The 17,635-nt window shown below is 46.8% G+C and overlaps 1 protein-coding gene across 15 annotated transcripts in view; it reads left to right on the top strand.

Annotated features, from left to right (window-relative positions):
• LOC144724321 (early estrogen-induced gene 1 protein-like) overlaps nucleotides 1–17,635 on the top strand; it is a 34,434-nt gene that overhangs the window by 83 nt on the left and 16,716 nt on the right. For all 15 annotated transcript variants that reach the window (XM_078603352.1, XM_078603351.1, XM_078603350.1 and 12 more), the window contains exons 2-3: nucleotides 5,746–6,045; nucleotides 17,229–17,349. In XM_078603352.1, the coding sequence (XP_078459478.1) occupies nucleotides 5,900–6,045; nucleotides 17,229–17,349 (267 nt within the window). In that variant the 5' untranslated portion in view covers nucleotides 5,746–5,899. The remainder of the gene's footprint in view (nucleotides 1–5,745; nucleotides 6,046–17,228; nucleotides 17,350–17,635) is intronic.

Genomic DNA, 17,635 nt, shown 5'->3' with positions numbered 1-17,635 from the left:
GTGGAGGAGCAGTGGACCCTCGTGTTTGTGTGTTTGTGTTGCGGGGTTTCTCTTTAGTCGACAATTGAGGAATTGTTGTTACTGAACATCTAGTGATATGTTCACACGGTTTAAAAAAAAAAACGTGAACGCTCGTGTCGATTTCCGCCGAATCTCAGGCAGAGATGAACGCTCGTAACGGCGCTGCTGCTCGCGCCTTTGCAAACAATAACACAGCCGTAGTGGTCCACGTCACCAAGCCTTGCTCTGTCCACTGCTGCATGTAAGCCTCGCAGTACCTTAACGGCGGCTTCGGCGATGCAACAATTGCATCTAATCGTAGTTCCTCGCCGCGGTGACTAGGAGATGTTAACTACCTCGTTTGGTGTGCAGGAGGTCGTGGGTTCGATCTCCAATCTGTGACGCCTGCTGTTTATTTTGAGTTTGCGTCTCTCATCATCACGGTGACTAGGAGATGTTAACTACCTCGCCTGGTGTGCAGGAGGTCGTGGGTTCGATCCCGATCCTGTGACGCCTGCTGTTTATTTTGAGTTTGCGTGTCTCTCATCTTCATCATCACGGTGGCTAGGAGATGTTAACTACCTCGCCTGGTACACAGGAGGTCGTGGGTTCGATCCCGATCCTGTGACGCCTGCTGTTTATTTGGAGTTTGTGTGTCTATCATCATCACGGTGGCTAGGAGATGTTAACTACCTCGCCTGTTGTGCAGGAGGTCGTGGGTTCGATCTTCAATCTGTGACGCCTGCTGTTTATTTGGAGTTTGTGTGTCTCTCATCATCATCACGGTGGCTAGGAGATGTTAACTACCTCGCCTGGTATACAGGAGGTCGTGGGTTCGATCACCAACTTTGATGTCTGCTGCTGTTTATTTGGAGTTTGTGTCTCTCATCATCATCATCACGGTGGCTATGAGATGTTAACTACCTCGCCTGGTACACAGGAGGTCGTGGGTTCGATCTCCAATCTGACGCCTGCTGCTGTATATTTGAAGTTTATGTGTCTCACATCATCATCACGGTGGCTAGGAGATGTTAACTCCCTCGCCTGGTTTACAGGAGTTTGTGGGTTCCATCCCGACCCAGACGATGCCTGCTGCTGCTGTATATTTGGAGTTTGCGGTGTCTCTCTCTCCGTGGTCGCGTTGACTTTTTTTTTCTTCGGGTCCTCCTGTTTTCCCCTCCACATTTAGAATCAACATCACTCGTTTGTGTGGATAGCCAGGTCGCTTGTGAAAAAAAAGGAGACTCAGTACATAACTTAGTTGGCCATTAACCTGCAAAAATAATGTGTATACTTTAGTGTTAGAACCGCGAGCACATTTCGGTGCGCTGTCTAAAACGTCGGACGAATCACTCTTCCTCCAGATCATTCCATTGGCTGCCACTTCAGTGAGTCTCGACCATCATCATGATGATATCATCATCATCCCCCTCCTCCTCTTCCTGGCCCATGACGTGTCCCAAACCCAAGCTCCCACTTTACATTTCTCAACAGTTTCAATTGCCATGCCCATTATCCTGCGTATGTCATCTCGCGATGTCATTCCAAGCATGCACGCAGCTTTGCGCATTCACGTCGTACAAAGACAATGATCGCGATGTTTATACATCTCACCGGGTACTAATTTGTGGCTGAGTCGACCTAGGTGAGGCTCCATGACCGGTTCAGATAATCGTCACCGGTGTTGGCCGTGAACGGGAATCGAACGCGGGTCGCCGGATTCATAGCCCAGCGCGCTGACCGCTACACCACCGCTCCCCACACGTGTGTGTGTGTGTGCAATACATATCCTGAAATGCTCTTTCCACGTGTGCATTGACATTTATGGGAATGACTTGCAATGTGGGATACTTTATTCTATATTTTGCGTATGATTGCAGCAGCAGCAATGTGTTCACGAACGCGTGATGCACGTGTAGATGTTTGCTAAGCCGCGACGAGATTGCTTAAGGAGAGAGTTGGTGCAGTATTTGCTTTTCCTGCATAATGCAAAGACTACAACGTCCACGTATTCCACAGTGCCACCGAACGCGATAAAAACGTGTACACGTGCCGGCTAGAATACATACCTTAGTGCCTATCATATTACAGACAAATTCAGACCGTGTTGGTCACCCCGTGCTCCTTATAAATATCAACGTCCATCCTTCAAAGTCCCATCACAAGGGAGAAACACAAACAAATTGACAATCGCCACCACTGCACTCACCACTAGTACACTCATCAATCACGACACTCACCACTAGTACACTCATCAATCACGACACTCACCACTAGTACACTCACCTTTACTACACTCACCATTACATACCTGTGAACCTCCTTATCAGTGCCTATCTGATTACAGACCAATTCAGACCTTATCGGTCACCCCGTGCCCTGGTAAATCTCAACGTTTATCCTACAAAGTCCCATCACAAGGGAGAAACACAAACAAGTAGACAAAAAACACGTGTTTGTGCCCCTATTGAAACGGCTGTACGCCGCATGGACCTGTAAACTCAATTTCCCTGTCCATGAATACGGGATCGACCCGTATGGGTTGACAGGTATGAGAATAAATACCATCATTGCACCTGCGCAAAAACAGTACTTGTGACACGTGAACTTTGGGGTGTTCAGGAATAACTCCCCAACGTGTGGGTTTCAACTTGACGTCCTCGTACAGTATATGCCCATTGCACGTGTGTAGTAGACACCCTGGAATGCTACCAAACGTGATGCTGTCAAACGTGCACCACAGTACGTGTAAACCCACACTCGGTTTGTTCCAGCTGATGTGTAAGAGCACGTTCAGTTAAGCAATTCTGCGCGTGTCATGTCCACGGTTCAATCGTGCACCAGTATATTTGCGCGTACGCATCGAGGTGCACGATGTAACGTTAAGGAGTAACAAGTATAACCCGTAAAACCAAAGTTTTTCACTATAAATCCTTTATATGCGTGGCGGCTAGAGTCCTCTCGTCCTCTGGCTTGAGATGGCTGCCACCTATGGGTCAGATGATTGCATTGCACCATTAAGCAATTGGTAATTAAATATAATATTTTTGTCCTAAAAAGTGTAAAATTTTTGAATTTTTTTCACGAACATTAATTGTCACGCACAACGAGTCTGTGTGGAAAATGTCAGCTCGATTGGATCACGGGAAGTGGGTTAAAAAACGACCGAAAGATTTGCACGGTCGTAAGCAAGCAAGCGAACTTAATATAAAGGATTTAAAAATTCGTTCAGCCCTTTGTCGATTCACTTCTGGATGAAGGGCCTCCCCCGCGCCTTGTCGGTTTCTCCCTGCGGGTTTTGTTTGGCCCTGCAGGTTTTGTGTGGCCATACTTTACCGCGATGGTCAGTGCAGATTGGCGGTGGGTTGCTGGTTGGTTTGTTGCGGACTGGTGCAGGTCAAAAAACATTCGCCACTTGTGTACGCCGTTGCCAGGAGTTGAACTTAGGTGGCCGTGTTCGTAGCGCAGTGCACTAAACCACTATGGCACCGCGCCATCCAACGTTCGCGAGCATTAAATCCTTTTGTGTATTTACGTGATATAGTTGTACTGCCAGCTCTACGTGTGTGTACACCGTTAGAGCTCTCTCATGCGTCACATTGGCCACACGACTTTAACGTTAACACATAAGTGATTGAATCGTATGACTGTCTGCACACTTGTGTATGTGTGTACGTGTTGTGCGTGGGTGTACGCGTTGTGTGTGTGTACGCGTTGTGTGTGTGTGTACGTGTTGTGTGTGTGTGTGTGTACGCGTTGTGTGTGTGTGTACGCGTTGTGTGTGTGTGTACGTTGTGTGTGTGTGTACCAAGCGCCGCTACCGTGAATAGAACCCGGTGTTCGATATTTTTCGTTGCGTTCACATTGGTGATATTGAAATTAATCAAAATCCTCACCATCAGTCACGATCACTTCACTGTTGAATTTAGGTGTCTCTAAGCCGTCGCAATCAATCACTGTCTTGACATTATTTGCATACAATCATAGGACTTGGGGAGTGGGTTAATGGTCATGAATACGTAACATTTAGGTGAGGATTAGTATCTAAAGGTTAGCATTGAAATCAGTCGGTGATGATGAGAAATGGGGCTGGTGGGAGGTTTGGTGGGAAGGGATTAAAGGAGAATGCGGTAGGCGAGTTTTGATCCCCCCCCCCATCCACACGTAATCTGCACAGCAACAAAACCGACGACAACCTGCAACATTGACGGTCACTCGTGTGCTATTCCATTAGCACGCTTTTGCTACGATAGAATGTGATGGAATTATGTTAGGTATGAGGGCCTGTCGGCAGGGTGCCGGAGGTGGCGGCAATGAAGGTGGGAACATAGGGCCCAAATTCGAACACCTTTCACAATCCCTCTGCAACAAACAGACGATACAACCCACACCTACAGCTTTACAGCATTTACAACTATTACAACTATTTTACCAGCTAAGGCCCACGGCTGTATACAGTAGCTCTTATTTCAGAAGCGGCTTGGCCACTAACGATGGCTCAACAAAGTGTAGCTTATGTGAAAATTTATAGCAGCCAAATACTCTGAACGCATGTTAATTCTAAATGTGGAGGGAAAAACCGGAGAACCTAAAGAAAAAAAGCACACCACCACTGCGAGAACATGGACATTCCAAATATACAGACGTCAGGGTCGGGATCAAACCAGCGACCTCCTTCCCGTGTACCAGGCGATGTAGTTAACATCTCGCCACCGCAGCATTGACAGGCGCTTTGCGATTTTTCACGTGCAAGAGAGCAGAGTGCTACGTGGCATGCCTCTTAAGATTACATAATGCCTAGCCACATGAGCAGGATAGAATAATTGAAAGTGTATGTCTGTGTGTGTCTGCGCGCACGCTGTTAGCGTGAGTGCCTGTTAATGGGGCCCGCGAGGTTGGTACCACTGACGTGGGGAGGGGCGGTGGTGGGGGAAGGCCAGGAGGGAAACGGGCTCTACATGTGACCCCATTGGACGTAAAAGCAGTGAAGGTTGAGCTTATCACTACTTGATCTCTGCTGGGTGGACAGGAAAGGATTTAATCCCGAGGGCCTCCAGACATAGCTACGACCCTGAGTTCTGCGCAGACGAAGTTTGTCCGAGACCCTGTAACTTTAGAAGAATCTTGTGCGTGCCTGAATTCCTTGTTTGCAACGGCGATACAGTGCCTTCCACATGCGAATCCGTAGTGAACTGGTAGAGTGGGGTTGGCATTGAATACTTCTAACCTTGAATTAGATTTGCAAATAACTCTGGTGGAATACTGAAAAAAGTACACCATAGAGCGAGTAAAAACAGTAATGTTTTTGTTTCTGTTGTTTGGTTTGAGAACTTTACTCATTATATACAGCAGGAACTGACGGTCATGGGACACTCTTAAAAGTAGTGGGGAAGTGAGTCCGAACACTGCAGCTGCTGTATAAAAAATAATAATCTAAAGCTTAAACACTGATCATGAAGTCCCATGTGAGATCATTGTTCACTGTAAAACCCATTGAAATGCTTAAGGGGAATTTACACACACCTCTGTGTGTTGTTATCGAAGGAGGCAGCTTAGTATAAGTGGTTTATAGTTCCCAGAAAAAGGAGATTCGTACAGCACCTCGGGGTTTACAGCTCACGTTAAAAACGTGCTTCACGACCAACTTATATGAAATAACTCCACTGACCCACCACAGTCGTTGATAACGTTTGTGTGTTTCCGCACGTTAATCTTTGCGTGTGGGCGTGTTTGTACCGTTTCCAGGTTCGTGTGCCCACAGTCGAGGAGCTTTTGCGGTTTGAGATTAGCGTTGGGCAAGGCTAAAGCTCTTGCTGAATTGAAACGCGCTCACGTGCGGGGACCCAAGCACGAGTTGGTGGTGACGACGGCGACGGTGCCCGCCCGTGACTGCAGCTGAATGGCGTTCATGATGAAGAAGAAGCGATATCGCTTCCAGGTGGTTCTCGAACTGGACGAGCTCTCGCACATTCCCTTCCTCAACGCCGTGCTCTTCTGCAAGCTGAGGCTGCTCGACGGCGGAAACTTCACGGACTACTCTTCCAGGTACCGAGCGTGTGTTTGCCTTTTTTTTTGTGGATGAAAACACATTTCCCCCCCCTAATATTATCCCGTTTATATGTATGTTGAACGTCTTTCGCACCGTATGTAGCGAACCGCGCTAATCGGATGTGCGATTGTGGTGTTGCTGTCATGTCATGTGATGCAGCATCCGTAGGGATCGCTGGCAGAGTAGTACAACTTTGCGCGTTAGGGAACGGCTCCTGGAAGCGGACACGACGGAGCTGCCTCAGATCGTTTTTCAAGGAACCTCTGGTCCACTCAGTAGGTGGCAGCTTAGTTTAACAGAGCTATAATTTAGCCACTTTTTATTTTAGTTTGATTAAATTTTTGTCAATTTACTGCTGGGTGGAGTGCTTCCCCATGCCCCATCGGTTTGGTCAGTGCAGGTTCGTGAAATTCCGTAACCACTTCTACGAAACTTGCAAATGCTAAGCGTCTTCTGTCGTGTATTGTCGTTTGTGACGTAAGGAAAATGAAACGCTCTCTCGTGAATGAGGCTTGCGTAACATTGAAGGGTTCGTGATTTATTTGTATTGGTTTTCTGTGCCTTGTGTGGTGTTCCACTTGGCTTGTCAATTTGTCACATTGGGGCGGATTTTACTCGGGATAAATGCACCCAGCAGCAGCAGCCACGAGGGTGCAGTTAATTGCAATTCCTTGTTTACGTTTCATAAACGTCAGATTGAATGACAGAAGGACTGGGGTGGTTTTTGCTTTGCTTTGTGAAGGATTTTTTTGCGCATAATGAGTTCGAAAGTGCTGAATGTTTTGCATTTGCATTGCCCGTATTTGTTGCGAGTGCCAATGGTGAAAATGTAATGGAGAGCAGTTAATCATTTCCTGCAAAACCAGCTGACAGAGTTAGCACTGTGACATTATTGTTAAATTCACAAACCCGCGGCTTGTTTGTAATTTGCTGAGAGGGTGAACCGTAAGCACTTTCATTAGCATATTTATTGCACTCGTTGAGAAAAATCTATATCAACGGATGCTTTATTTGGTTAAAAGGTGCGTCTGAACGTTTACATCGGTTGAAATGTTGCACCGGTTGAATTTTTGTGGGAAAAAAAATCTCCGGTTGCTTTCATTTAAAGATCATTTTACACTCGGTAGAGGTGTGGCAGGAGGCTAAATCAACCGCCTTAAGTTTGTGTTGTTGCTATTTTTTAAAATTGCAACGGGTTTCATCGTGTGCAGAAAACCGCTGGCCAGTGCACAAAAACGTTTGCAGGCAAACGTTCACAGTATGCGGTGGAAGCATAATTGCCCTACTTTACCGTTGCCCTATATCATGTTTGTATAATTAATCGTTGTGTGGACTTTTTAAGTTTTGAGATGGAATGTTGAACGTGCTTCAAATGGTGATTTAGATCCTGTGCGCATGACCTTTTTATGGTCTCAAGTAATATGGCGCCTTCTTTGCTGGCTTGGCATGCTGTTTCATCGTTTCTGCATTCCGTGTATCAAACGTTTGTATCATCTTCTCGGGAGCGGTTTAAAACGGCCACATCACGAGACGTGGATGGATACACGGAGAGCGTTGTGAAACTGGCACGCCGCCTGCAATACCGCGTGTGTTTCCACTCAAAACGGAAGAGGTTACTTACCCTAAGAAGCCCTTGAAAAAAATATTGCCGAAGTACATCTTATGGTCGTTTTTCTATGTACAAAACTTAAGGGTATCTTACTTCACGGGTATGGAATGTACAGCTGTAGTGTTTTCTCTTTTTTGTCCGGTTTTAACCGTGTATATTCAGTTGGTCTTTGTTATTTAAGCTAGTTTTTGCGTGCTTGATTCTTTTTGTGAAATGCCCATTTTTCTAATGCTTGTGTCATAGGAGGCAATATATGCTTGTCAAAAACTTTCTCCCTTTGGGCACATTGTGCTTGCTGTTGCTGTTCATTATCACAGAGAATGGAACAAAAGATAACATGCAGCAAAAAAGTAATGGCGATGTGCCTGTTTGGAATTCGGCCATGAGACACGAAGATTAACACACGTGCACATAAAGTACGTCACGCAGGACTGTTGAGAAAAGTAAGTGGGCTTGGGCAGTACACGGCGCTCGAAGGAATGATGGCCAGTGGTCAGGACTAATGACTGAGTGGTAGCCAAAGAAGAGAACACTTCTTAGAGGACTTTCATCGCAGAGATGGAGTGATGAAATCGGCTCGGCGTGCAGATGCTCGATGGGTTATTGCATCACAGGACTGTGAGGAATGGAGACCTCCATCCAGCAGTGGATAGGTGTGTTGCTTTTTGTGAAAAATAATACAGTTTAATTGCTTATTCCTGTGAAAGGAACTGACGTTTTGGGTTGAGCTTCATTTCACTGTCGTGCAAGTACCCAGATATCTCTGCTCAGAGGTCGCAAACGGGTTTTGATTCCTTACCCGTACCCGGCTGCACCAGGGTCGCAAACGGGTAGCCGTACCCGTACCCGGCCGCACCAGGGTCGCAAACGGGTAGCCGTACCCGTACCCGGCCGGGTATGGGTACCCGTACGCTACCCGTACCCTACCCGAAATGAGTGACAAACAGTTACTCACCAGTGACTCAAGGCCTACCCGTACCCGGCCGCAACAGGGTCGCAAACGGGTACCCGTACCCGGCCGGGTACGGGTAACCGGGTATCGGGTAGGGTACGGGTATTGGGTACCCGGTTGCGACCTCTGTCTCTGCTGCATGACACAAAAGGGGACAGCCCGTCGAGTTTGATTAATGCCCTGGCGGCTCGGCCTGCGCTGGAACATGTGTGCGGCACATTCTCCATGTGGAACGGGGTTTTTCCTGTGACAACAGTGCAAAGCAGTGCCATGGAAACTGTGGCACAATGCATCAGCCTCGGGAAAGTGTCAGCCCGGCGGCGATTCGTCTTGCCAAATGAGTAACTGGACTGGTTTGTAAAAAAAATAAAGCATGTTGCACACTGTTATGCCTTGCACGTCAACAGTGACCGCTCTGACTTGCCCCTTGCTGGACCGAGCTGTTTGTGATGCTCATTCTGGAAGGAGCTGATGCGAAATTGTGTCTGGTTTTTCCGTTGATGCAGTCCATGCAGCAGAGCCGTGGATTGAGGAATGTTTTGGCGTACTGTGTGCGTACCTTGGCTTGTGCAGGCGAATGCGGGTCTGGTTTATGTCACCGAAAACCAAACGCTTGATGCGTGTTATCGGGTTCTGGAACCCGCGTGTCACGTAGTCGAAACCAAGCTCGTTAAGGTTCGTCCATTTAAATGAAATTCCAGTGCTCTTGATTCGTGCACATTTTATGCAAATTATACAAATGTTTAATTTTCGATAATGGTAGAACGAACAGGACTGCGAATGAGACCACATGTTAGACGGAACATTCATTACACAAATGATACAAATGAGACAAAAACATGTTCTATTAAATTGAATGGTGACCCTGATTTGTCAGAATTAATATAATCCCGTGGGAGGAGGGGTGGTAGGAGTGAATCATTACATGCTTGGTCAAAACCCATTCGACCACTGCCAAACTGCCAAAGATTATTTTCTGCGAGTTTGGATTTTAACCAAACGTGCACATTTTTGCATGCAAAGTGCTCTCTATATGTACGCTCATGGCGCGCACGAGCATCAAGTAACATTAACCGCACACAAGGAACTATAAAGCATCCATAAGTAGAGTGCGCTTTATGTTTTCCAGGAAGCTTGGCACCTGTCCTGAGCTCAACGTATGCATGAGGAAATCCTCAAACTGTTGCCCAGCTGACGTGACCTTGGGAACCGCTGCCTTTTTGCATGTGCAATGATCAGTGATTCACACCTGCAATGAAATTACGTAAAATGACAACCACCTAAATCTAAGTTAGGGAGAGAAAAACTGAATTGTGTTATTATTTTTGCTGGCGGTAAGCGGTTCCTTTTCTGCGAACGTAAACACAAAGTTACGTCGATATAGGTGGGAGCTATTGTTTTGTGCTTGTAATGCGTTTTTTTGGTTTCTCCAGTCGAAAATAGAATTGATGGTTAGATTAAGGAAAGTGGAGGGAGTTGGGGGGGGCAGGCAAGCATTTGCACATTGGCTGCTACACTGGTAGCCGCCAAGAACGCGTTCAGTCTGCGGACGATTCGCACGCACCAGGAGCCACCTGGCACAGCAGCAGAGGTCGCAACCGGGTATCCGATACCCGTACCCTACCCGATGGCCGGGTACGGGTACCCGTTTGCGACCCTGGTGCGGCCAGGTACTGGTACGGGTAGACCGTGAGTCACTGGTGAGTAACCGTTTGTCACTCATTTCCCAACGTCTTGTCTCTTCTCACAATTCAAGTTCCTAGAATCAACCCACCCGCGCCTGCAACATGGCTTCATCCCAGAGATCGTAATCAGGTACCCGATTACGGGTACGGGTACCCGTTTGCGACCCTGGTGCGGTCGGGTACGGATAAGGAATCAAAACCCGTTTGCGACCTCTGCACAGCGGTAACGGGGACCTTCATCGATGTGCCCGTAAAAGAGCACCGTTTTTGGTGTGGCCCCTGCAGGATGAAGGGGGGGAGCCCCCTGTGTTGAGGACAGGAAGTGACCTATTTCGCGCCATGAGGAAATCGCGTGAGGCAGGTGGCGGCTGTGATAGAGCTAACCTGGAAACGGCTCCCCCGTTACGCGTGCTGCTGCTGCTGCTGTTGCGGTGTTGATGGGGACTTCTCCCCCCCCCCCCCACTGTGTTGGTTAGAAAGTACCAGGGCGTAGAATCCCTTTACAACCTCAAAACAAACATGCCTGACCACCCCCCCAGAGAGAGTATTTCTTTGGTTCTCCTTGAACTCCCAGTGTCCCTTTCCGCAGCTTTTGCGTCATCCAATTTTGTAAACTGTATTTGTTTTTAAAGGGTAGATGGGTAAGGGTGCAGCCCTCTAATTGCCTGCTGACACTACTGCTGGCAGAAGGGCTTCCTTCTGGGGTCTCTAGCGAGCTCCGTCTGGAAGGTGTTAAGTTGACTCTTCCACTCTGGCACAAATGTCTTGGAAGATGTGGGAGTAGCCATACTATAACCCCACCACACATAGCCTGCCAATGGAATTACTTTTGTTTAAAAAAATTCATTTGAAAGCATTTGCCCTTATTTTACCAAATGATACACTCTATTTAGCTTGAAGTGTGACTGGTAAATATTGAACAACACTAAAGGTTGAGAATTGTGTTACATGTAAAGTATGTTTCTGAAGCAGGTTTTTTTTTCATCGACTTTTGTTTCCTGTTTGCATATTTTAAACACTGTTATGCATTAAATTTCGATTTAAAGCTTTCGTGACTGCAGCGATTCATCTTCTTGGTTCTTTGGGTAAAGTCACGTAGAAGGGAAATAATAAAATAATAAAATTAAAACAGAATAAAATCATTCTCACGACGTTTCGGCCACAACGCAAGCAGCCGTCCCTTCTACGTGACTTTACCGAAAGAACCAAGAAGAATGTTATGAATATTTTAAAGTGACAAATGAGACATTCCAAAATATAAATGCCTTTCTTGTCTGATACAAAACAATGTCACGAAATCAATTTATACTTCACAAACATGGGTTTAGCGTCTCACTGAACACTTTAATTTTGAAAGATCCTCGTGGGCGTATATCCGACATTATTAACATCACTCATGTTGACATTGATTCCCTCCTTTAAAAAATAGTTTTTTATTATATATTTTTTATGACGTTCTCTTCAGGTAACATTAATAGCTCTTTTCGGAAGTACGTGTTTGTTCTTGTGAAGATATTAGGAATCACAAATTAATTTTATGAAGTATTCCATGTGTCCACCAGGAATGTGGCTGATCTAATTCAGTCTTGGAAGCTAAGGCGGTTTGAGCCTGGGTATTGCTCGGATGGGTGTCCCATCATGCATAGAACTTGTGTTATAGGCCGCTGATTCTGGGCTGTGTTGTGGGCAGCAGAGGGCAGTGTATCAAATATAAATGTTGTACTGTACTTCTACATCTCCTAACCTCAACCGAGATTGTCCAGCGCGGTGAAGTATGGTCAACGAACGCCGACGACCCCGTATGGTGTGAGGAGGGCCTCATCCGTAACAGTAGATCGACAAAAGGGCCGTGACGTATACAAGTGTCATCTTTCCATTTGTCCGACAAAGTTGGACTTAGCTACAGTCAACTGTGTGCTCGTGCCACTTGCGTGGCCGATCGACCCACGGAACTCAGGAGATGCATTTTTAGGGGAAATAAAAAGGCGAGTTTGGGCATTTTAATGAGACTTTAAATTGTAACGTTTATCGGGTAACTGGGAAGAAGAAGTCACATTTTGTTCTCATGCAAAGGCTTTGATTTAATTTGTGGTGGACGTACAGTGTGTTTAAGCAGGGCTTAGTGCATTGTGTTGTGACTTTTCGTCCAAGCCTGGATGTGTCGAGTGGAAAAGTGGGCCACAGATGCTATGGAGATGGCTGCCATCATTCCATAGGGTACATAGTGGACATGTTGTTAACATGTCAACATAATTGATTTTTGGTAGTGCCCCTCTGAACCATTTAATTGGATTGTTTTTGCAATGGATTTTTGCATTGACAATGGACCAAAGGAAATACCCGTTGGCAATATTATGAGAAATTGGTAGTGGTTGATTGCTGGATAAGCGCCAGAAACTAAGAGCGTTGAGAAGACAGAGAAATTAATCTCCATATATATAAAAGGCAAAGTTATGATTATGTGTGTCCGTTTAAAATGTTTAGCGTACTTCCCGACATGCAACAAACTTGAAATTTTCCATGTGGGTACTTTCCAGACTGTACACCATGCAAAAATTATTAAAATACACTTTATTTGGGGGGGGGGAGCTCAATAATGCATATATATTTTTGCAGGGCAAGTGAGCTGTGACGTCAAATCTGTCATGTGACCCGCGCATGTGGAAGCGTAACGCGTTGTTCGATTCCCGCTCACGGCCACCACCGGTGACGATTATTTTCACTGGTCCTGGGCCTCCCCTAGGTCGACTCAGCCTCAAACGAGTAACTGCTGTGGTGTGAACATCTCCACTGGGGAGACAAAGGCGGCCGGGCGTGGTGGATCCAAGTCCCGGGCAAAGCCGGGTAGTACAGCTAGTTAAATATAAACCGAGCGTGGAGGGTTTGTAACTCTCCATGTTGACTTGTAAGGCTAAAATGGTGGTACTGTATATACATGTGCGATTCATGCTCGTGTAAAAATCGGATCGCCTACTCGTTGTTAATACATTTAAATGGCCTATAATCGATTTGATTCAATTAATGTCCCGTGTAGTTTGGCACCACGTGTGATGGTGATGATTCGGAATGGAGCCAGTGAAATTGTCTTCATTTCGTTGCCTCCACGTGCATCGCTTAAGCCTTTTAAATGTCTTTCACAGGGGGAGGTATTTAAATGTAGTTAAGCAATGCGTGTTAGATTTAACCCCCCCCTCCTTCCCAGACCCTGTCCACCCTCCCACAACCTCTGGTTTCTCCCTCAATCCTTTAACAGAGAACTGTACATTAACAGAGGAGTCTTAGCGTGCACAATGGGGACTTGCTTTGCTGAATTAAGTGCTGCAACGTGTAAATTCCTTGAGTAAAGTGGCTGATAGGGGGTTGGGCAGACAGTGTGGGTCTAGCACAAAGCTTTTTCTGCACTCCTGCCCGGCTGCCCCGCTACTTGGGGGTGCTCAACAGGCATTTTTGTTGTTGCTGCTGCTGCGCTAAAACAAAAAACGGAAGCAATCCGCCCGAGCGACTGGAGACAAACTTTGACCTTTCAACCACGGCGGCGTTCATCCTCGCTCTCACTGCAAGCTAGCGCGCACAAAAACATGTGGTGATCTTTTTTTAAATGGTACAGGACATGTACGGCCCGTATAGTCATGCACTGCTGGATGAAGGCCTGTCCGCACCGTATCTTGGGGGCGGGTAGGGGGGGGGTATTTGTGACCGTGCTTTCACCATGATGGTCAGTGGTGGTTGATGAAGCCAGGGAGCATAGACGCTGGACCATAGTACCGTACAGCAATTTTGCCATCTCAATTGGAATCTGTCCAGTTTTTTGGTCTTTCGTTGTCCAGGGTGTAACTGAATGACAGGAAGCCATGGAAACCAGATTCGTTTGATATCTTTGCGTGCAACAGAACGGTTGAACACACTCGTAAACGAAAGCAGGACTTTAATGCAAGCAAGTCTTGTCTACATCAAAAGCCATAATACCGGTCATTCATATGCAACCAGTGTTCGGTACAACGTATAATACTCCTACAAAGATATTGGTATCAATCAAAATGCAAAAATGCCCTGTTCCGTATGAGCAATACACATAAAACAACCCAATTTCAAAAGTAGTAAATGTGTATGCACGACTCAAAATTAATCGGGGTTTGATACCACAGACACGAATTAATCGTGAGACTTATCGACGAATGGACCTCAAGCACGGCCTTCATTTCAGTCGTGGAAGAGCAGGCATCTTCTCTCGCCTGCAGGGAGTGGTTGCGCGCGATGCCTCCTCCGGTGCAGAGCGGGTCGACGTGAACAGCGCGGTGCCGCGGCAGAGGTCGCAACCGGGTACCCGATACCCGTACCCTACCCGGATACCCGTACCCGGCCGGGTACGGGTGTACGGGTAGCCGTTTGCGACCCTGGTGCGGCCGGGTACGCGTAGGCCGTGAGTCACTGGTGAGTAGCCGTTTGTCACTCATTTCGGGTAGGGTACGGGTAGGGAACGGCTACCCGTACCCAGCCGGGTACGGGTACCCATTTGCGACCCTGGTGCGGCCGGGTACGGGTACGGGTAAGGAATCAAAACCCGTTTGCGACCTCTGTGCGCGGTGACAGAGCCACGATCTGGCAGCTGGCAGCGCTGCACAGCGACGAAATGGTCCTCGGCCGGCGGCTTGATGAGCGACGGGCCCTGCCTCAGTGACGAACCAGCCGCGGGGCTGTTAATGACGGCACAACAGCGCTGCACCCTTTGACGAAGCGCATAAACGCTCTCCTCGTGGGGCGTATGCAGCGACAGCGCTCTGTCTCTAGTCAGGTGACAGATGGACAAATATCTTCACCGTGATGATAGTCCACGGACCTGTAGCTATGAAGTCACTATTTATCTCGTGTTGATTGTGGCGTGTGACTTGGTTGGCAGGGTTCCGTACTGTTGGAGTTCTCTCCTCTTCGAGGGCCATCTTCTTGAGTCGTACTTATCTCCACTTATTCTCCAACGACTCTTCACGCGTTCACTCTTCAACTGAAAATCTTCAGATCTGCTTTAAACAGCCTTCGCTGCTGTATTATTTCAGCTTATCAACCCCTGAAGTTCCTCTTTAAGTTATTGCTATTAATGTTTTGCCGCTGTGTTACAGCTTAGCCTCTTCTGCTACTCCCACTGCCGTCCACTCTACGTTCAGTGGTGGCTAATTGTCTTGACCGCTGTACAGCTGTGTCTCGTTGTGGGGCGGCTTTCCTGTGGCACGAGCGATCGTGCTGGGTTGACGTGAACCACTCCTTCCCTTAACCACTGCTGGTCTGCCCACAGTTCAGTGATGTCATGTGTGGATATACTAAAATCATGAATTGACCAATATATACGAATTATTTCATTTCTTGTCCGATATTTCCAATGAAAAAGGAAAAGTGCTCTCCCTTTTGTAAGGCAATGGAGACCTTACACATTTAATTGGATGTCCTACAGCTTGGCCATCAATCTGCCCTCCTTTTTTTGGGAAGTAAAGGTAGTTTGTGTATTTTTCCTCGTGTGCCAAGCCTGGTGCGGCACAACTTATCGCTACAATGAGCACCTGGCTTTTAGCGGGGTGTCTCCGGCACATTCCAAGCCGACCTCAAGGCCTTTCTTGCAGGGTTCTCGTTTTTACATATCTCTCAAAGTCAAGTTAAACTCCTGGTTTGTGGTGCCAAGTTTGCCAACACGACTACATATATACTCAAACAACCATTCATTCATCAATGATTAGTATATGAAGAGACAGAACACGACTGAGACGACCAGTAATCAATCTTACTTAATACTACTTTTTTAAAAAGTGGTATATCCACAACAATTTATTTTGTTGCATTACCCTCTGCTGACAATGTAGCCCCGCGATAACCTGCAATAATCTGTCTGATGCTTGGCGATCACCCATCAAAGCACTATCCAGACGTACTTCCTCAGACCTGACAAGATCGAACTCCTAATTGTTTTTTGATCATAGGCTCTTGAAAGCGTGCAGTCTAGAGAATGAACACGGATCCATTTTCTATTTACTTGATCCATTTTTCTCGTGTCATGCACAAGCCCAGGTTTTTATTGCTCGCAGTATAAGAGGTAAAGCAAGTGGGGCAGGCTTGAAGATACCTTGTCAGTCAGGACTGTTGCATACATTTTTTTGGGAAAGTGGATTTTTTCTCTGTGTTTTTTTCCCTGCCGCATGAAGCTCGGTCAGGTTATTTAAAATGCCAGCTGCACACAGCTTTCATGGGAGATCTGATCGTGGAATTCGCTCACCCGTTATGCCACTTGTTTGCCCAAAACAATGTTTTTTTGTCTCAATGGGTTGCTTGTGAAATGGCACGGGGCGCTACCTTTGCACCAGCTGCTTTCCCACGGTCACGCATAACGCTCCCAAAATGTCCCCAAGCACACGATGTAGCCATTTTTAGTTGCTTTACAATCAAATGTTGTATTCACTGCATGTAGGGTGGCAGCCAAAAAACTGTTTGTGACTTTGTAAAGGTTTAAAAGAGAGCATAGGAAAATCATCCATTCAAAAAAGTGCGATTGGGACCATAAAATCGGTTCCTCTCATCATGCCTTGCATGTCACGTGACATCACCGTACTGGGTGCATAATGCAGCCTTGTTTTTGAGCACCAGTTCAAAATGGTTAAAATCGTGGCCAGATTATTTTAGACAGCAGCAGCAGGATACACCTGTACACTGGTTTTTATTATTATGGTTAGAAATCATCCGATCATTATAGCAATAATTTCCTGTTGTTAACTTGTGGTTCAGGGACTTGATGTGGATAAGCCAACCTTGGCCACTTTTCGGACCGTTTGGCGCTGTCTCTAAGTGTATCAATAAAGCAATTATAACACTTGCTAAAGAAATTTTAGTTGCTGTAGTGAGCGACGGCGTGAAATGGGGAGTGGTGGATTAACACGCTGTGCCGCTTGCGCGCAGGGAGGAGGTTCGTGAGAACTGTGTTCGGTGGAAGAAGAAGTTTGAGTTCGTGTGCAAGATGACGGCCAGCCCTACCAGTGGAGTTCTGGACCACTGTGTGTGCCGCGTGTCCATCCGCAAGGTACGTTACAACAGAGACGACAGAGAGAGCTCACGCCGGCACTTACCCTCTCGTGGAGCTCGCTGTGACATGGACATGCGGCTTGAATAATGCATACACAGCGAGGGTGGGGAAACCTATCCTGCCAGCGGCTTCATTTCATACAGCCTGCGGCCACCTGAGGCCTACCAATTTGAAATGATCCGCTTACAACATTTATTCATCACTGCAAGCATCTTAGTCACACTAATTAGGTACTAGGGAGGGATATTTTCTACCTGGCATTATGCCAAAGCATGTGTTAATG

The sequence above is a fragment of the Lampetra planeri genome, chromosome 20, assembly GCF_965212315.1.
Source record: "Lampetra planeri chromosome 20, kcLamPlan1.2.h2, whole genome shotgun sequence".
NCBI lineage: Eukaryota > Metazoa > Chordata > Hyperoartia > Petromyzontiformes > Petromyzontidae > Lampetra > Lampetra planeri.
The sequence above is the reverse complement of the archived record's forward strand: the minus strand, read 5'-3'. Positions and strand labels throughout refer to the sequence as shown.